The sequence below is a fragment of the Castor canadensis genome, chromosome 3, assembly GCF_047511655.1.
Source record: "Castor canadensis chromosome 3, mCasCan1.hap1v2, whole genome shotgun sequence".
Taxonomy (NCBI): Eukaryota; Metazoa; Chordata; class Mammalia; order Rodentia; family Castoridae; genus Castor; species Castor canadensis.
Window position 1 is genome coordinate 45,020,636 of NC_133388.1, and position 17,596 is coordinate 45,038,231.

The 17,596-nt window shown below is 34.1% G+C and overlaps 1 protein-coding gene across 3 annotated transcripts in view; it reads left to right on the forward strand.

Annotated features, from left to right (window-relative positions):
* The window catches only part of C3H14orf39 (chromosome 3 C14orf39 homolog), a 41,398-nt gene that overhangs the window by 13,734 nt on the left and 10,068 nt on the right, over positions 1 to 17,596 (forward strand). For all 3 annotated transcript variants that reach the window (XM_074067855.1, XM_074067856.1, XM_074067858.1), the window contains 6 exons: positions 1,221 to 1,345; positions 2,366 to 2,442; positions 9,271 to 9,356; positions 9,551 to 9,609; positions 14,824 to 14,885; positions 16,223 to 16,401. In XM_074067855.1, the coding sequence (XP_073923956.1) occupies positions 1,221 to 1,345; positions 2,366 to 2,442; positions 9,271 to 9,356; positions 9,551 to 9,609; positions 14,824 to 14,885; positions 16,223 to 16,401 (588 nt within the window). The remainder of the gene's footprint in view (positions 1 to 1,220; positions 1,346 to 2,365; positions 2,443 to 9,270; positions 9,357 to 9,550; positions 9,610 to 14,823; positions 14,886 to 16,222; positions 16,402 to 17,596) is intronic.

The window sequence follows — 17,596 nt, forward strand, 5'->3', positions numbered from 1 at the left end:
AAGCAAATATACAGAATTTTACTTTTTAACATTATAAAAATTTGCATATTGAAAGGAACTGATAGAAATATTTAGTCTTTCTTTACTCAACATACACACTAGTCCTCCCTTATCCATGCTTTTGTTTTCTGTAGTTTCAGTTACCTGTAGTCAACTATTGTCCAAAAATATTAAATGGCAAATTTCAGAAGTAAACTATTAAATTTTACATGAGTAGTATAATGTAATCTCATACTGTTTCCTACCTGGGATGTGAATCATCACTTTGTCCAGTGTATCCATGCTGTATACACTACCTGTCAGTTAGTAGCCATCTCAGTTATCAGATTGACTATTATGATATCATAGTGCTCTATCCAAGTAATTTTTTAAGCAATAAAAATGGGCCAAAATACAAGAATTGCGAGGCTGGCAATTTGGATACATCAAAGAGAAGCTATAAAGTGCTTTATTTTAGTGAAAAGTGAAAGCTCTCAACTTAAGGAAAGAAAACTATCATATGCTTAGGTTGAAAAATGAATCTTACATCTGTGAAATTGTAAAGAAGGAAAAAGAAATTCATGCTTGTTTTGCTGTTACACCTCACAGTTTGTAATAAGTGCTTAGTTAGGATGAACAAGACATTAAATTTGTATGTTATGTATAGGAAAAATATTTAGGAATTGGTACCACCCATGGCTTTAAACATCCACTGGGGGTCTTGGAATGGGGGGCACTAAAAGGGGGACTGATAGTATCTATTCTATTTTAATTCTTGATTTAAGAAAAACCCATGAAATTGTTCTTCTATTAGAAAATTTTAAAGATCTGTTTATTACTGTAATATTTATTATTGTAATATTTCTGTATTCTTGCTAGCTGATTTCTAAGTTTTTTTTAATGTTTAAAGAACTTTGAAATCTAAAACATGTTTGTGGCTAAAGTTTTTGTTTAAAACACTTTTGATATGTTTCAAGCATCTTTAAAAGTAGTTGTTTTAAAAAATAAGAATATGGTATACTGAGAAGAGCACTGGACTTAATCAGGAAAAATATGTCTTAACTTGGACATTACTACCAAGTAATTTAATAATATTAGACAAGTCTTAAATTCTTTGGTACTCAGTATGATTATCTGCAAAAATGAGGGGTTTTAAGTGTATAGTATCTAAATATCCCTTCTAGCTTTGAAATGCGATCTTTATTTAATTAATACTGAGTATGATTCACTGTTCTCTTTAGAATTTTTGAAAAAGATGCACATGTACTGAACAAACCACCTCAAAGCAGTCAATTATTTCTTCATTATGAATCTCAGAAATTACTGAGACCAATAAAAATGCATTCTTCAGAACCAAGAGTTACAGGTACAGAACTGCTTATTATTAAGAAATTTCATTTTTTCTTTGTAAACACACAGAAGGAGAAATAAAAAGGAATTTTAGTTATCGTTTTGTGTAAGCAAGGAAGACAATTGTGGGAACCTATAGACTTAGGAAAGTACTGCTTTCTGAGAGCAAACAACATATGACTTCTACACCTTTTTTTTTCTTTTTGGGAGAGAAATCATTTACATGATGTATTAAAAACCTGTTTTCTAGTCTGGTGTTGAGCTGTCAGAGGACAATGAATAATTATGTAATTATATATATTATATATATAATTTATATATATAATATACATAATATATAACTTTATATATATTATATATATATTATATATATATATATATTATATATATATATATATAATATATATATATATAAAGTGGGATTTATTAGAGAGAAAGGAAAGTCTACAGATAGAGAAGTGCGGTGGAGCCCAGAAACCAGTAACTCTGAGTTATATAATTTTTAATTGAGAAATTGTATTATCAGTATTGTAGTTTAAGTGGGTAGCAGACTTGTGTTAATACTATTCGTAACTTGGTTACTGTGTTGTTTGAATCAGATTTCATTCAGTGGGTGTGCTGATTAGATTAATTATGTTGTATTAGATGACTACATTGTCTATTTCCCCCCATATCATTAATATCACCACTCTGTTGCCTTTGGTTATCCATTGTAAAGGTGTAGTTTTGTCACTTTGTCATTTCACATTGATGGTTATTGTAACAACAGTATATAGTGATGGGTTGAGAGGTTTAAATAATTTCATAATTCTGCATCTTAATTTAAATTAAGCATTCATGTAGAGTTGATTTTCTAAAGTTCAAGTTTAGTTTAAATGTTGTGAGATGAGCTCAGTGGTAGAATGTAAGCTTAGCTTGGGTGAGGCTCTAGGTTCAATCTTTATGACCAAAAGAAGGAAGGAAGGAAGAAAAGCTGGAGATCATGTTTGATTATGTTTTCAGAATTAATTTGAGGTAATACTGTTTAATAATCCAGATAAAAAAGAAGAAAGCTCTGTTAAGCAATCAAAGCTTGCCAATACTGACTTCAGAGCAAAAGAAAATGATACACAGGTAGGTATTTCATTTTTAGTAATATAGATATTTGCTCGCATTAAACGAGATAATGAATGTACTGCACTTAGGACACAGAGGTGTGTGTGTGTGTGTGTGTGTGTGTGTGTATGAAATCAGTCATTAGTATAACCTTAGGGTCTAAAAAATTAAGAATTTTGATATGACATTTTGAGTATATACTGTAACCTGCCCCATTACCCCTAAAAAAATAATAGAAAAGATATTTTAAAATACCAAGCCCTGTACTTAGTAAAGCAAAAACTTTGAGAAATCTCTGAAAGAGGAAAAGAGGATTGGCTTGAAGAGGAAAATTGTAGCCTGTTCTACAAGATAATAGAGGTTGACGGACAATGAGTAGGGTAATTGGTTGGGTTACCTCAATAGGTGTTAGGTTAGTTAAGCCCTGTGACTCCCATTTCCATGCTACCTTTACTCACACATCAGTAAAGGAATGACTTTCTCTGGGAGAGCTTAGATGAGACAGACTGGTACCCTGGGTAGTTCTTGTACCTGTGAACAATAAGGAATAAACCACCCAGAAAGCTAATTGCTGGTTTTCTACATGTTTATTTTTCCTGCCTTCTCTGGAAATAGTCCAGAGGGAAATCTTCAATGAAAAATATAATTATTCTTTCAATAATTCATGATTAATACATATAGATAGAGGGTAATGGTAATTAATGAAACAAGTCTAAATATATATTATAAAAATCTAAAACTTTGGCATTAAAATCCTTGCTATTCTTCATGCTGAGCTCCCACCTCCAGGTCACCTCATGGTCAGATGATAGCCTTTTTAAAATTTTATTTTATTTTTATTTTTGATTCCAAAATAGAGATTTATTTATTAAGGATTATTTAATTTCTACATAAAAATCGCCATTTGTTCCTCATTTTTTTTTTAAACATACATCAGTTCTTTTGGGGTTTCTTTGTTTGCCCCAGTACTTTAAAAAATAGCTCTTTTTAGCTCCAGAAAGAACAGTTAAGGCAGTGAGGCAGTTACTTGGGTCTCTTTAGCTGGAGAAATTCCCTGTCCAGACAGTTTCTCTTTCTTAGGTAGTTTCTTAGGTTGGACAGATTGTCCCTGAAGAAAATAATTATGCAGAAGAATTCAAATACGGTTATGAATGGCCAATTGTTTGTGCCTGGTCAATAGCTTGAAAAGGCTTGCTGGTGGGTTTTAGCTATCAAAACCTATCTGGCAAGACAGTCGGAGAGAGCAGGGTTTCTAATGATGTTGCCGTGAAGCTGGGCTGCTCAAACCACTGGAGAACACACACTAGTCTGCCTTTTGAAGAGTGCCACAGTCGAGACCCTGCATAACTTCCAGCCATAAACTGTCCATTGTAAGTTTGCAGTTACATCTGCTCTCTAGACAGGAAAGAAAAAGCAAAGGCTCGCGCCACTTTTTAACTTATTTCCTAGAAGCTCTTTAAGCCATTTATGATATAATCTCTTTATTTAGAATTTAGTCACATTTATCTTTATCTACAGAAGTTGAGAAATACTGGGTTTTGTTTGTTATTTTCTTCCTTCCTCCCTCCTTTCCTTTCCCTTTTCCTTTCCTTTCCTTTCCCCTTCCCTTTTCCTTTCCCCTTCCCTTTCCATTTTCCTTTCCTTTCCCCTTTCCCCTTTCCGCTTTCCCCTTCCCTCTTCCTCCTTCCTCCTTCTACCTTCCCCCTTCCCCCTTCACTTCCCTTCCCTTCCCTTCCCTTCCCTTCCCTTCCCTTCCAATCCCTTCCTTCCTTCCTTCCAGAATAGGAAAAAGTACATTTTGGATAGGATAAGCAACTGGTAGTTTTTGCCACAGAGGTAAATCAAGTACATGGAAAAATAAGGATCTAGGGGACCTGAATAATACAATTATAAAACTTTGTACCCCACCCAGTATTCAATTAAATTTTTGTTGGTAATAGTCACAAAAATCGGCCATTTATTAGAATCAAAAGGCTATCTCATAGCATAGATAAATGGGACCTCATAAAGCTAAAAAGCTTCTGTTCATCAAAAGAAATGGACTCTAAACTGAAGAGAACACCCACAGAGTGGGAGAAAATATTTGCCAACTATACATCAGACAAAGGACTGATAACCAGAATGTATAGGGAACTTAAAAAACTAAATTCTCCCAAAACTAATGAACCAATAAAGAAATGGGCAAGTGAACTAAACAGAACTTTCTCAAAAGAAGAAATTCAAATGGCCAAAAAACACATGAAAAAATGCTCACCATCTCTAGCAATAAAGGAAATGCAAATTAAAACCACACTAAGATTCCACCTCACCCCTGTTAGAATAGCCATCATCAGCAACACCACCAACAACAGGTGTTGGCGAGGATGCGGGGAAAAAGGAACCCTCTTACACTGTTGGTGGGAATGTAAACTAGTACAACCACTCTGGAAAACAATTTGGAGGCTACTTAAAAAGCTAGACATCGATCTACCATTTGATCCAGCAATACCACTCTTGGGGATATACCCAAAAGACTATGACAGAGGTTACTCCAAAGGCACCTGCACACCCATATTTATTGCGGCACTATTTACAATAGCCAAGTTATGGAAACAGCCAAGACGCCCCAGCACTGACGAATGGATTAGGAAAATGTGGTATCTATACACAATGGAATTTTATGCAGCCATGAAGAAGAACGAAATGTTATCATTCACTGGTAAATGGATGGAATTGGAGAACATCATTCTGAGTGAGGTTAGCCTAGCCCAAAAGACCAAAAATCGTATGTTCTCCCTCATATGTGGACATTAGCTCAAGGGCAAACACAACAATGGGATTGGACTATGAGCACATGATAAAAGCAAGAGCGCACAAGGGAGGGGTGAGGATAGGTAAGACACCTAAATAATTAGCTAGCATTTGTTGCCCTTAACGCAGAGAAACTAAAGCAGATACCTTAAAGCAACTGAGGCCAACAGGAAAAGGGGAACAGGTACTAGAGAAAAGGTTAGATCAAAAAGAATTAACCTAGAAAGTAACACCCACGCACAGGAAATCAATGTGAGTTAATGCCCTGTATAGCTATCCTTATCTCAACCAGCAAAAACCCTTGTTCCTTCCTATTATTGCTTATACTCTCTCTACAACAAAATTAGAAATAAGGGCAAAATAGTTTCTGCTGGGTATTGAGGGGGTGGGGGGGAGAGGGAGGGGGCGGAGTGGGTGGTAAGGGAGGGGGTGGGGGCAGGGGGGTGAAATGACCCAAGCCTTGTATGCATATATGAATAATAAAAGAAAAGAAAAAAAAAGAGGCTATCTCAACCAATTGGGGTTTTTTGGCAGTATTGGGATTTGAACTCAGGGCCTCCCACTTGCTAGGCAGGTGCTCTCCCACTTGAGCTACACCTCCAGCCCTTTTTGTTTGGTTTATTTTTTTGGATAGAGTCTCATGCTTTTGCCCAGGGCGGCCTTGGACATAAATCCTCCTATCTCTGCCTCCCATGTAGCTGGATTATAACCTTGCACCACCACACCCAGCTTGATTTTATAGGTAGTGTCTTGCTTACTTTTTTGTCTACGCTAGCCTTGAACCCTGATCCTCCCATCTGCCTCTTGCTTATTTTAACCAGTTCTAAAGAGTTGCTACTTTACCATATATAAAAAACAGAAGTCAAACAACAATCCTTCTCCCATGAGTTAGTTTGCTGAGGAAAAAGAAACCTGCAAATTTTCAAATTACTTTTGGGATTATAGAAAAAAATCAAAATAGAATTTACAAGATTGGAGGCATGACTCAAGTGGTAGAGTTCTTGCCTCATGAGCATGAAGCCCTGAGTTGAAACCCCAATACCACCAAAAATTTAAAAATGAGGAAATAGAATTTACAAATGATTTAATAGAATACTACAAACCCAAACATGTAGTGTGTAGCCACATTGGTCCTCACGGCAAAATAGATATTTGAAAATAAGCATATTAGAAAAATAAGAAATAATAAAGACAAGTTAGCTGAACTTTCTACTCAGAAGTTGTGAAAAGAACAAAATGAATGCAGAAAGGTAGAGATTAATGAAGAGAAAAGCAGAGATTAATGAAATCAAAAGTTAGACTGGGCAATAGAATCAAAAACTAAAAAAATTTAATATCAATAAAATAAAATTTTAGCAAGTATAAAGAAAATAAGAACCCCCTCCTCCCAAAGAGAAAGGATAAAAGGTGGGGGGGGATAAGTGTATATCACTACACATATGGAAGAAAAAATATTTTATATCCTGAGAGAATGCTATATAAGATTTTTCATACCAATAATTTGAAGATTTGAGTAAGATAGATAGACAATTTAAATTTCTAAATAGTTTGAAAAATAGGCAAGAGAAAAAAAATATAACCTAGGAAAAACTTAAAATAAAAACAAACATCTATTATCCTCTTTTCTCCCGTAACTCCAGTTCACCCTCAACACACACAGCCTTCAGAAGGCAACAGACTCAGTTTTTCAGGTGAAGTTCACTGAATCTTTAAGGATTAGGCCAGGAATTCTAAACCTTGACTTTACTGATTTTTTTTTACTGCATAATTCATTTTTGTGGGCTTGTCTTGTACCCTGCTGGAGGCCAGTAGAGCCTCGTCTCCAAATTAATAACAATCAAAAAGATCTCCAAGAATTGGGTGTGTTGGCACATGCCTGTAAACCCAGGTGCTCTGGAGGAGGCAGCAGGAGGATCTTGAGTTCAAGACCAGCCTGGTAAAAAGGTAGTGAGACCCTATCTGTAAAAAGAAGGGCTGGGGATATGGCTCAAGGGTAGAGTGCTTGCCTAGTATGCTTAAGGCTCTGGTTTCAGTCTCCAGTACTGAAAAACAAACAAACAAACAAAAAAACTTCATATATTGTCAGATGTCCCCTGAGAGACAAAGTTGTCCCTGGTTGAAGACCTCTGGATTAAATATTTCTTTATATAAACAATTCCAAGTTGTAGAAAGAATTGGAAACTATCCAGCAAATTATACATGGCTAACCTGTCAGACAGCAAGGATAAGGATAGTGAAAGAAAGAAAAATTACAGCTCAGTTTTAAGAATGGTCATACTTGTAAACATCCTAAATAATTAGGAAAGCAAATTTAGTTGTGTGACATTAGTAGAATGACTGACGTTGGTTTTCCCAAAGAATGCAATGATGGTTGAGCATTAGGAAAATCTCTCAATATGATTAACTGTAGTAACTGACAAGTAAAATATTTTAAATAATTTAAATAAGAGATTTTAGAAGGGATGATAAGGAGGATCTATTCTCCAGATAGGTCCAGATATAAAAACTTTTATTTTTTACTTAAAAAGTAGAATTGTACCTTTGAGATATAATTCACATACTATAAAATTTACCATTTAAAAGTATAAGTGCAGTGATTTTTTTTTAGATATTGACAAGATTGTACAACCATCACTTCTGTCTAATGCCAGATCATTTTCATCATCCCATACTTTTTTTTTTTAACATACTATCAATGTATGGTATAGGAAAAGACAAACTGATCAATGGGTTATATCAAAATAAAAACTTTTGTATGATAAAAGAAACTAGTGAAGTTAGAAGACAATGACAGAATGGGTAATGGATTAGTATCCAGAATATACTTCTTAAACAGTTGTTTTTTTTTTTTTTTTAGTGGGACTGGGGTTTGAACTCAGGGCTTTATGCTTGCAAAGCAGGTGTTCACTGCTTGAGCCACACCTCCAGTTCATTTTCTTGCTCTGGTTATTTTGGAGATGGGCTCTTGTGAACTATTTGCCCAAACCTTATCTACTCAATCTCAGCATCCCAAATAGCTAGGATTACAAGTGTGAGCCACCAATGCCCAGCTTCTTAAATAATTTAAGTACATATTTTCTTGGCAGGACTTGGATTTGAACTCAGGGCTTTGTGCTTGCAAAGCAGGTGCTCTACCACTTGAGCCACACCCCCAGTCCTAAAGAATTTATGGTATCATTTCATTGGCCAGATGAAGAGGATCACAGTTAGAGGCCAGTTTGGGCAAAAAGTTAGTGAGACTCCATCTCAATGAAAGAAACCAGGTGTGGTATCACTTGTGAGGGTTGAGGTCCAGGTCAAAAAACACAAGACCCTACCCCTACCTGAAAAATTACTAAAGTTAAAAGGGCTGGGGGCATGGCTTATGTGGAGAGTGCCTGACCTTGAGTTCAAACCCTAGTACTGCCAAAAAAAAAAAATCATGTAATCAGTTGAGAAGGTGGTAACATTCACCTAATTAATCATGGATAAGGATAGGATAAATTTTTTTTAAATGTTTATTATATGTAGAAATATTCCCACAAGTAGTTATCATATTTGTCAAAAACATTAAATTCTCTTGAGAGTTTTTTTTTTTTTTTTTTTGGTTGGTATTGGGTTTCCATTCAGGATCTCACACTTGTTAGGCAGGTCTCTAACACTTGAGCTACACCCCTAGCCCTTTTTGCTATTAATTACTTTTCTGATGTAGGGTCTTGCTTTTTTGCATGGGACCAGCCTGGACCCGTGATCCTCCTACCTATGCCTTCCCTGCAGCTGGGACCACAGGCACATGCTACCACACCTGGCTTGTTCGTTGGTATGGGGTCTTGCTCAATTTTTTTTTTGCTCCGGTTGATCTTAAACCTCCATTCTCCTGATCTCCACTTCCCTAGTAGCTGGGATTATAGGTGTGAGCTATGGCACCTGGCCAGCCTGAGAATCTTGAACTCTTATTTCCCAGTATTTGACTATGGCTCATATGTAATGGTCTCATTTAATGTTTGCAGTTGTTAATATGATGATTATGGATGTGTTTATTTTATGTAGATAATTCTAATGCTTAATTTCTTTCAGGTGTTTAATGATGATGGAGTAAATAACAGTTTAAAATGTTCACGTGTTACAGCTACTCAAAGCTCACAAAATTTTATGCAATTCAGGTAACTTTTTAAAATAAGAAAATGCATGAGGGCTGTGGATGTGGCTCAGTGGCAGAACACTTGCCTCGCATGCTGTATGCCCTGGGTTTGATCCCTAGCACTACAAAAACAAGCAAACAAGAAACCCTTTGACTTCTGAAAGGTTCATGAACGTCAACTCAAAATGATATAAAAATAAATTTATTGTATTTTAGATTGTTAACTTCACAGAGACAATCCAGTTGCAGTCGGTGGTTTGAAAAAGAACATACAGGTATTTGCTGCTATTATTTTTCCTAAGTAAGAGTAACAAACTATATCTGTTTTTATACTATTCAAATAAGTTGTTTAGATGTTTTCACCTGTGGTTAATTGGCCATGCATGCCTGACTTTAAAGTACATTTTCCCTATAAAAAATCAAATACATTTCATTGTAAAAAAATTGGAAAACAAAGAAAAATGTAAAGGACACAAAAAATTCTACCATGCAGATGTAACTGACACCATTCACACTGGGGTTTATTCTTCTAGTCTTTTTTTTCTGTGCATATGTGTATTTTGTTCCCCCCAAATATGAAGAATAGTACATATATAATCTTATATCTTTTTTCCTACTTGATAAACTGTTGGGGTTGTTTCCTCTATATCATTAGTTTTTATTTGTAATAACTGTAATGGTCTGTTCTGTAGATGTACCATGCTTTATTAAGCCATTCTTTCACATTGAATATCTTGTTTCCAGTTTTTTTTGCTATTATAAATAATGCTACTATAACTTTTTTGCATTAATCTTTTACTATCTTGGACTAGTTTCTTTGGATGAAATCACAGAACATATCATATGATATCTTTATTATCCTCAGATCAACCAGCTGTTGGAATTCTGACACGCCCTTCAAAGTATTGACTCACTCTCTCCATATAAATCTATATATGCATACATAAGTACAATTATATATACATTTATGTATACGTATATAGATATACATGAGTGTATATATATATATCACATACCTCACACATTCATACATATTTTGATATTTTGATAACCTAGTAATGTATAACAGTTAGGGTATATAGAAGTCTTCATTGCTTCTGGTCTGATTACTGACTTTTATTTTGAAGTTTTAAAAATGCCTCATTCTGACAATATGAAAATTCTGAAAATATTTGCATATTTAGAATGGTCATATTCTACTTGTGTATTTCTCTCACTTCTCATAGAGAATTCACCCAACACAGTATGGTTATTCTATACAAATGAATAGTCTCCCTGCTTTCTTCTAGGAGAAAAATATTACATCTTACTTGTAAAGTGATGAGTTCCAGCTATTTATAATCCTCTCTATATGCCAAGTTGATAGTATTAGACAAGGAGCAATAGCTAATCTCTAGGATCAGTACACCTTGACAGAATTGTTGGGAAATGCATTACCTGGCATAGTTCTCCCTGTTGTGTGGCATATATGATGAGGCTTCATATACAAGAGGACATAATTATTTTGGAAGGAAATTATTATTTGGAAAGAAGAAGTATGTGGTGAAAAATAATAGTTGTGACTTAAATGCAAGAGGCCAAAACTGTAAAGCTTTCAGATCAAATAGAAAGACATCATAACTTCAAGATAGGGAAAGATTTCTTAAACAAGAATTTAAAAGCCTTATTATGAAAGAACGATTGATAAATTTGACTATTAAAATTATGAATTTTTACTTACCAAAAGGTAACATAAAAAGAGTAGGTGAGTCACTTAGCCAAAGGATATATTTGTAACACATAAAACTGTCAAAGGAGTAGTTTCCAAAATGTGTAAAGAACTTTTACAAATCAAAAAGAAAAAGGTAGAAAACCCAATTAAAAATATGTGGAAAATACGTGAATAGTCACCTCAAAAAAAAAAAAAAGAAAAGAAACTGTGGCAGATAAACATACAAAAAGATGCTCAGCAGTTCATGAAACTGCAAAATAAAACTACAATGAGATATTGTTACACATTCACAAAATGAGCAAAATTCAGAAAGCCTGACAATATTAAATACTGATGAGAATGTAGGAACAGAGGAACTCCCATAAACTATTGGTAAGAACTGTCATTAATGAATAACTATACATTGAAACCATACCTATTTATTTATTTATTTTTAAAATTTTTTTTATTATTCATTTATTCACATGTGCATACATTGTTTGGGTCATTTCTCCCTCCTCCCTCGCCCCCACCCTCTCTCCCCCTCCCCCTCCCTTCCAGGCAGAACCTGTTCTGCGCTTTTCTTCAGTTCCGTTGAAGAGTAGAAATAAGCAATAATAAGAAAGACATACCATTTTTGCTAGTTGAGTTAAGGACAGCTATACAGAGAGATTCCTAGCATTGCTTTCATGTACAAATGTGTTACAACCCAGGTTTATTCATCTCTAACTGATCTTTACCCTGGTTCCTGATCCCCTTCTTGTGTTGACCTCTGTCGCTTTAAGGTTTCTGTATTAATTCCTCTGGAGTGGGGACATCAAATGCTTTCATGTTCTGGGTTTTCTTTCTAACCTCGTGCCTCCCATATGTGTTCTCCCCTTCTCATGTAACCCAAGTTCTACAACATTGCTGTATTTGCCCTAGATCTAAAGACCACGTATGAGGGAGAACATATGATTTTTGGTCTTTTGAGTCTGGCTAACCTTGCACAGAATGATGTTCTCCAGTTCCATCCATTTACTTGCAAATGATAAGATTTCATTTTTCTTCAAGAGACCATACATTTATAATTGGAGCTAATAGTTTTGTCTGATGAGATTGAATGATTTCTAGTATGACTAGATATCACAACAAAGGCTGGTACAATCACTGGAGTAGTTTGACATCTGGGATTGGGAGGTACATATACTTTATGCCTCATAATTCTACTCCTAAATGTGTACTTAGAGGAATAACAGATACATACATACAAGAACCTACGTAAGAGAATGTTACAACATTATAATAGCTTCAAAGCAGAAACATCCCAAATGCCTATTTGCGGTAAATGCATAAATAATGTTCGTATAATGAAATGCTTACATGAGTAAGAATGAGAAAATTATATCTATATGTAACAATATGGATAAATCTCACAAGCATATGCTAAACAAAAAAGAAAAACAATTAGAGCACATATGTACAATTTCATCTGACATTTTAAAGCAGGAAAAATAAGATATATTATTTAGGTGATGAAACCATATAAAATTAGGAAGTGATTATCATAAAAGTCAGGGCAGAGATTACCTCTTAGGACATGAAGATTATGGGATCTTTTGGAGTGCTCACAATGTTCTACTTTTTTTTTTATCTGGGTGGTGGTTACTTGGGTTTTCTCTTTATAATTTTTTTTAAATTTTAATTTATATATGATATAATTTTGTTTGTTAATCTGTTAGTAGTATTATGTTTTATTCTCTTATTTATATGTATTGGCTGGAATGTTTGAAATTGCCATTTTTGTCATTTAAAATTAAGTATTGGTGATTCATGCAGTAGAACTAGCATGTTTTATTTTATATAATAAAATTGCAAAAATGTTGAGCCATCCTTGCTCAACATTTCATTCCTGAAATGAAACCAACTTGATCATGGTGTATGATCTTTTTGATATGTTGCTGAATTCTGTTTGCACCAGTGTTTTATTGAGAATTTTTGAGTCTATGTTCATTAAAGAGTTTAGTTTATAATTTTCTTTTTTCTGTTGTGTCCTTGTCTAGCTTTGGAATGTGTGTAATACTGGCTTCATAGAATAAGTTTGGTAGTGTTCCTTTCCTTTCTATTTCATGGAAAAGTTTGAGGAGTATTGGTATTAGTTCTTTAAAGTTCTGGTAGCGTTCAGCAGTGAATCCATTGAGTTCTGGGCTTTTCTTTCTTGGGAGACTATTTTTACTGCTTCAGTTTCAGTGCTTGTTATAGATATATTTAGGTGGTTTATATCTTTTTGGTCAAATGCATCTAGAAATTTATCCATTTCTTCTAGATTTTCCAGTTTTTAAAATATAGGTCTTTGAAGTATTCCCTAATGATCTTCTGGATTTCATTGATATTTGTTGTGACATCCTCTTTTTCGTCTCTCATTTTATTAATTTTGGTCTTTTCCCTCCTCCGTCTAGTCAGATTGGTAAGGGTTTATCAATCTTACTTATCTTTTCAAAAAAATCAACTTCACGTTTCATTGATTCTTTGTGTAATTTTTTAGTTTGTGATCTTAATTTGATTGTGATCCTAATTTTTATTATTTCTTCCCATCTGCTAGTTCTTATTTTTCTAAAAGCTTAAGACACATCATTTAAGTTATATATTTGTGACCTCTCTGTTATTTTAAAAAAAATATAGGCACTCAAAGCTAGAAACTTTCCTCTCAACACTGCCTTTGCTGTATCCCAAAGGTTCTGGTAGGAACTTTTTGATTTTCACCCTTACTTCTTTGATGACCCACTAGTCATTCAGCAATGTATTGTTCAGTCTCCATGTGTGTTTGAATATTTTCTGTACTTTCTTTTGCTGTTGAATTCTAGTTTTATTCTTTGTATTGTAGAATATAGGGAGTTATTTCAGCTTTCTTACATTTGCTAAGACTTGCTTTGTGTCCTAAAATATGATCTATTTTGAAGACGTTCCATGGGCTGCTGAGAATGTTTATTGTGTCATAGCTGGTTGAAATACTCTGTAGATGTCTGTTAAGTGCATTTGGTCTATAGTGTCAATTAATTGTGTGGTTTATTTGTTGATTTTTTTTGTCTAGGTGACCTCGCTATTGGTGGAGTGGAGTGTTGAAGTCTTCTATTACTGTTGGGCTAGAGTCTATCTGTTTTTAAATTTAGTAGTGTTTTTTAATGTAACTTGGTGCACTGGCATTTGGCACATATATGTACACACAAATACAAACATGATCATATATATGTGTATGTACATATATGCACATGTCTTTAATAGTGGGACTGTTTGAGGAGATAAAGGAGAGGAAAAGAGAATGATAGAAAGTGAATAATACTGAAATACATTTCATCTGTGAGGGAAGAACACAATGAAAGCTGTTGATTAATAGGGGGTAAAGGGGAAGGGTAGGGGAAAGAAATAAAGGGAGTTAATCTGGTTAAAGTACAATATATTCATGAGTGAAATACCATGCCACAACCCCCCTTTGAACAATGAATATACACTTAAAAAACTGAAGAACAGGAATGTAAAAACAGGTCCTGTTAGGGGGTTGTTACTAGGGGGGGCGGGGAATATGGTCAATGTACTTTATATACTTGTATGAAAATAGAACATTAAAACCTGTTGAAATTGTTTTAAGTGGGGGGAGGGGGATGAAGGAGAATGATGAAGGGGATGAATCTAACCAAGGTACATTGTAAGCATATATGGAAATGTGACAGTGAAACCCCCCTGTATAACTAATATATGCTTAATAAAAATGTTTTTAAAAGTTGCAGAAGTGAAAATAAGTTTGTTCTCATTTGATGAATAGATGCTGAGTGTGGAACTAAAGGAGCAGTTAAACAGTTGAGAGAATCAAAATGTACTTCAGAAGTAAGTAAATTGTTTGATTTCTAATTTCTAAGTAAAATATTTCAATTTTAAAATATTTTGTGTCCATGTTACAAGTTCAGATTTAGTACAATGAAGATTATTTATGTTAGCTATTATTAGGTTGGTAATCTGGTTTCTAGAGAGTTGCAGTCTCTATTTTTCAGATTCAAATACTAAGCCACAAAAAGTTTACATAAAAAATACAAAAAGTTATCATTAATAAGTGATGATATATGTTGATTCCACAACATATATCAAATAATAATTGAAGAAAAACATTTATTTAGTAATATTGAATTATTTGCCATAGCAGTTCAAGACCAGTTGTTGCAATAAAAGTATCTTAAAAGTATTTTTGAATAGTGGAAAGCTTTGATGATGATAGATACAGACAAGGTATATCAAAGTTTACCCTAGCAACTAAGGGTTAAAACAAGACAAACAGCATAGTCATATTCTGCTGTAAGGAAATACAGGTAATAAGCACATTTTAATATATTTTGACAGAGACCCAAATTGTTTTTATAATAGGCTTTGGTATACTAAGCATATCTGAGAAATACATCTCTCATCTACAAAATGTTATAAAAAATTGGTATTGTGTTGGCATCTTTCTGTTAACAGTTATCTGAAATAACAATTACCTGATATAATCTCTTTATGAAGGGAAAAGGTTTATCTTGGTTCACAGTTTTAGAGGTTTCAGCCCATTGTTTTGTGCCTGTGGCAGCACATCATGGTAGAAGTGCATGGTGAAGCAAAATTACTCACCTTATAGCCAGGAGGTAAAAAAAAAAGAGACCAAGGTCCCACAGTCCCCTTCCAGAGCATGCTGCCCAATGACCTGACAATGACTGTAGTAGGTCCCATTTCCTAAAGTTGCTGCTAGTTCCCAATTGTGCCACGCTGGAGATAAAGCATTTAACACATGAGCCTTTGGGGGACATTCAAGATTCTAACTGTATCATAAACCAGTGATAGCAAGATTGCTTAAAAGTAAATACTTCTCCCTTTCAAATTCATATACAATTCTTTACCCAGAGTACAAGGTTGTAATTTTAAAAGAATTTCAGTATGTTCTGATTATCCTTGACTTTTTCAGGTAAGGGTAAGGAAGATGGAGCTAGGAAGTAAAGCAAAAATTAGATAATTAAAAATAACTGGTTTTCTATTTTTTTGAATATATATATATATCTAGCATCACATTACCAATTATTCTCTTTTTATTTGTGAAATGAGATGATATTAATTTTTTTACCTTCTGCATTTTTATATATGTCATTTTATTAACACAGTAACAGCCATTGTTACAGTTTTCTATTACTTTGAATTTACAGGCTATGTACACAGAACACTTCGGAAAGTCAATAGACAATACTAGTGACAAAGTAGAAGAAAGGGCTGAGATTTTTCCACAAACTCCTGAAACTCCTATGTTTTTAAGAATTCCTGAAGCTGTGAAGACACCTGAATGTTTGGAGAAAATACAGTTTTCTAAAAGCCCCTTATTTGAAATGTAGGATTTTAAATAATACTTACAATTAAATTATCCATACATTGAGTTATGTAAATAATTGATAGGAATAGGAAAATGCCTACTAGCTATATTTTCTAAAAGGGTTTATTGTGAACTATTTCAGACATGCAAAGGAGAGAGAGTGAATAGTATAATGAACTACATACTTATCCTGCTGTTTGAACAATTATTAATGTTCTGCTATTCTTTTTCTCACAGACACTCCTCTCCCATTTTTCCAGTAGCACATAGTTGAAGATGATGTAAATCCTGAGTACTTATCCATTGCAATATTACATAGATTTAAGATTTTGCAAAGGATAAGAAATTTGTAGAAAAAATTAAAATGTAAAGCTAAAGAACTACTGTCACATATGATACACTATGGACTTATTCATTCATTAAATGTGACAGCAGTCATTTTCCATATGTTGTGGTGTCCGAAGCAAGAATTGCCATTCTATTACACAGCCTTATGGAGGCATAAATATCTCTAAGATGAACATTTAACTTTGTAAAGCACAGATTTGTGGTTTGTAGCCAAAAGAATAGTGCTGCATTTGACTTTTTTATTTAGTTCAATCTTGTCTTTAACACTGAACTCTTAGATACCTCTAATACACATCAAATAGATTCCACTTGATCAGGAATCTCTCACCTGTGTTCTATTTCTGTATTTTAAACTGCTGGTAAAAGTTATGTGTATATAAATATTCTCTTGACTCAAGCACAGCATATTCAAAGTGGAACTCATCATCAAACCTGAAAACTATGAGAGAATGTTAAATCAGATGCTAAAACATTTCTCCATAAATGAGAGAATTATAATCTGTGAAGTTAAGTGACTCGTTTATGGTCATAGAGTTACATAGTAGTACTTCCAGTAGTATTATACATACTTGGTGCTGGGAATTGAACCCATGGCCTCACACATGCTTAAGCATATGCTGTATTCCTGAGTTACAACCCCAGCCCTATTATGTTTTAAAAACACTATATAGCATTATGTGCATGCCACTGTTCTAGGCACTTTGTAAATATTGCTTGTTTTGTATTTATAACAGCTTTGTGAATTGTAGGTACTTTATTATCTTTATAGATGAAGAAACAGAATCATAGGTGATATAACTAGTCAGTATTAGAGTTGAGATTTTAAACCATACAGGTGTGACTCTAGAATCCATGTTTCTAAGCA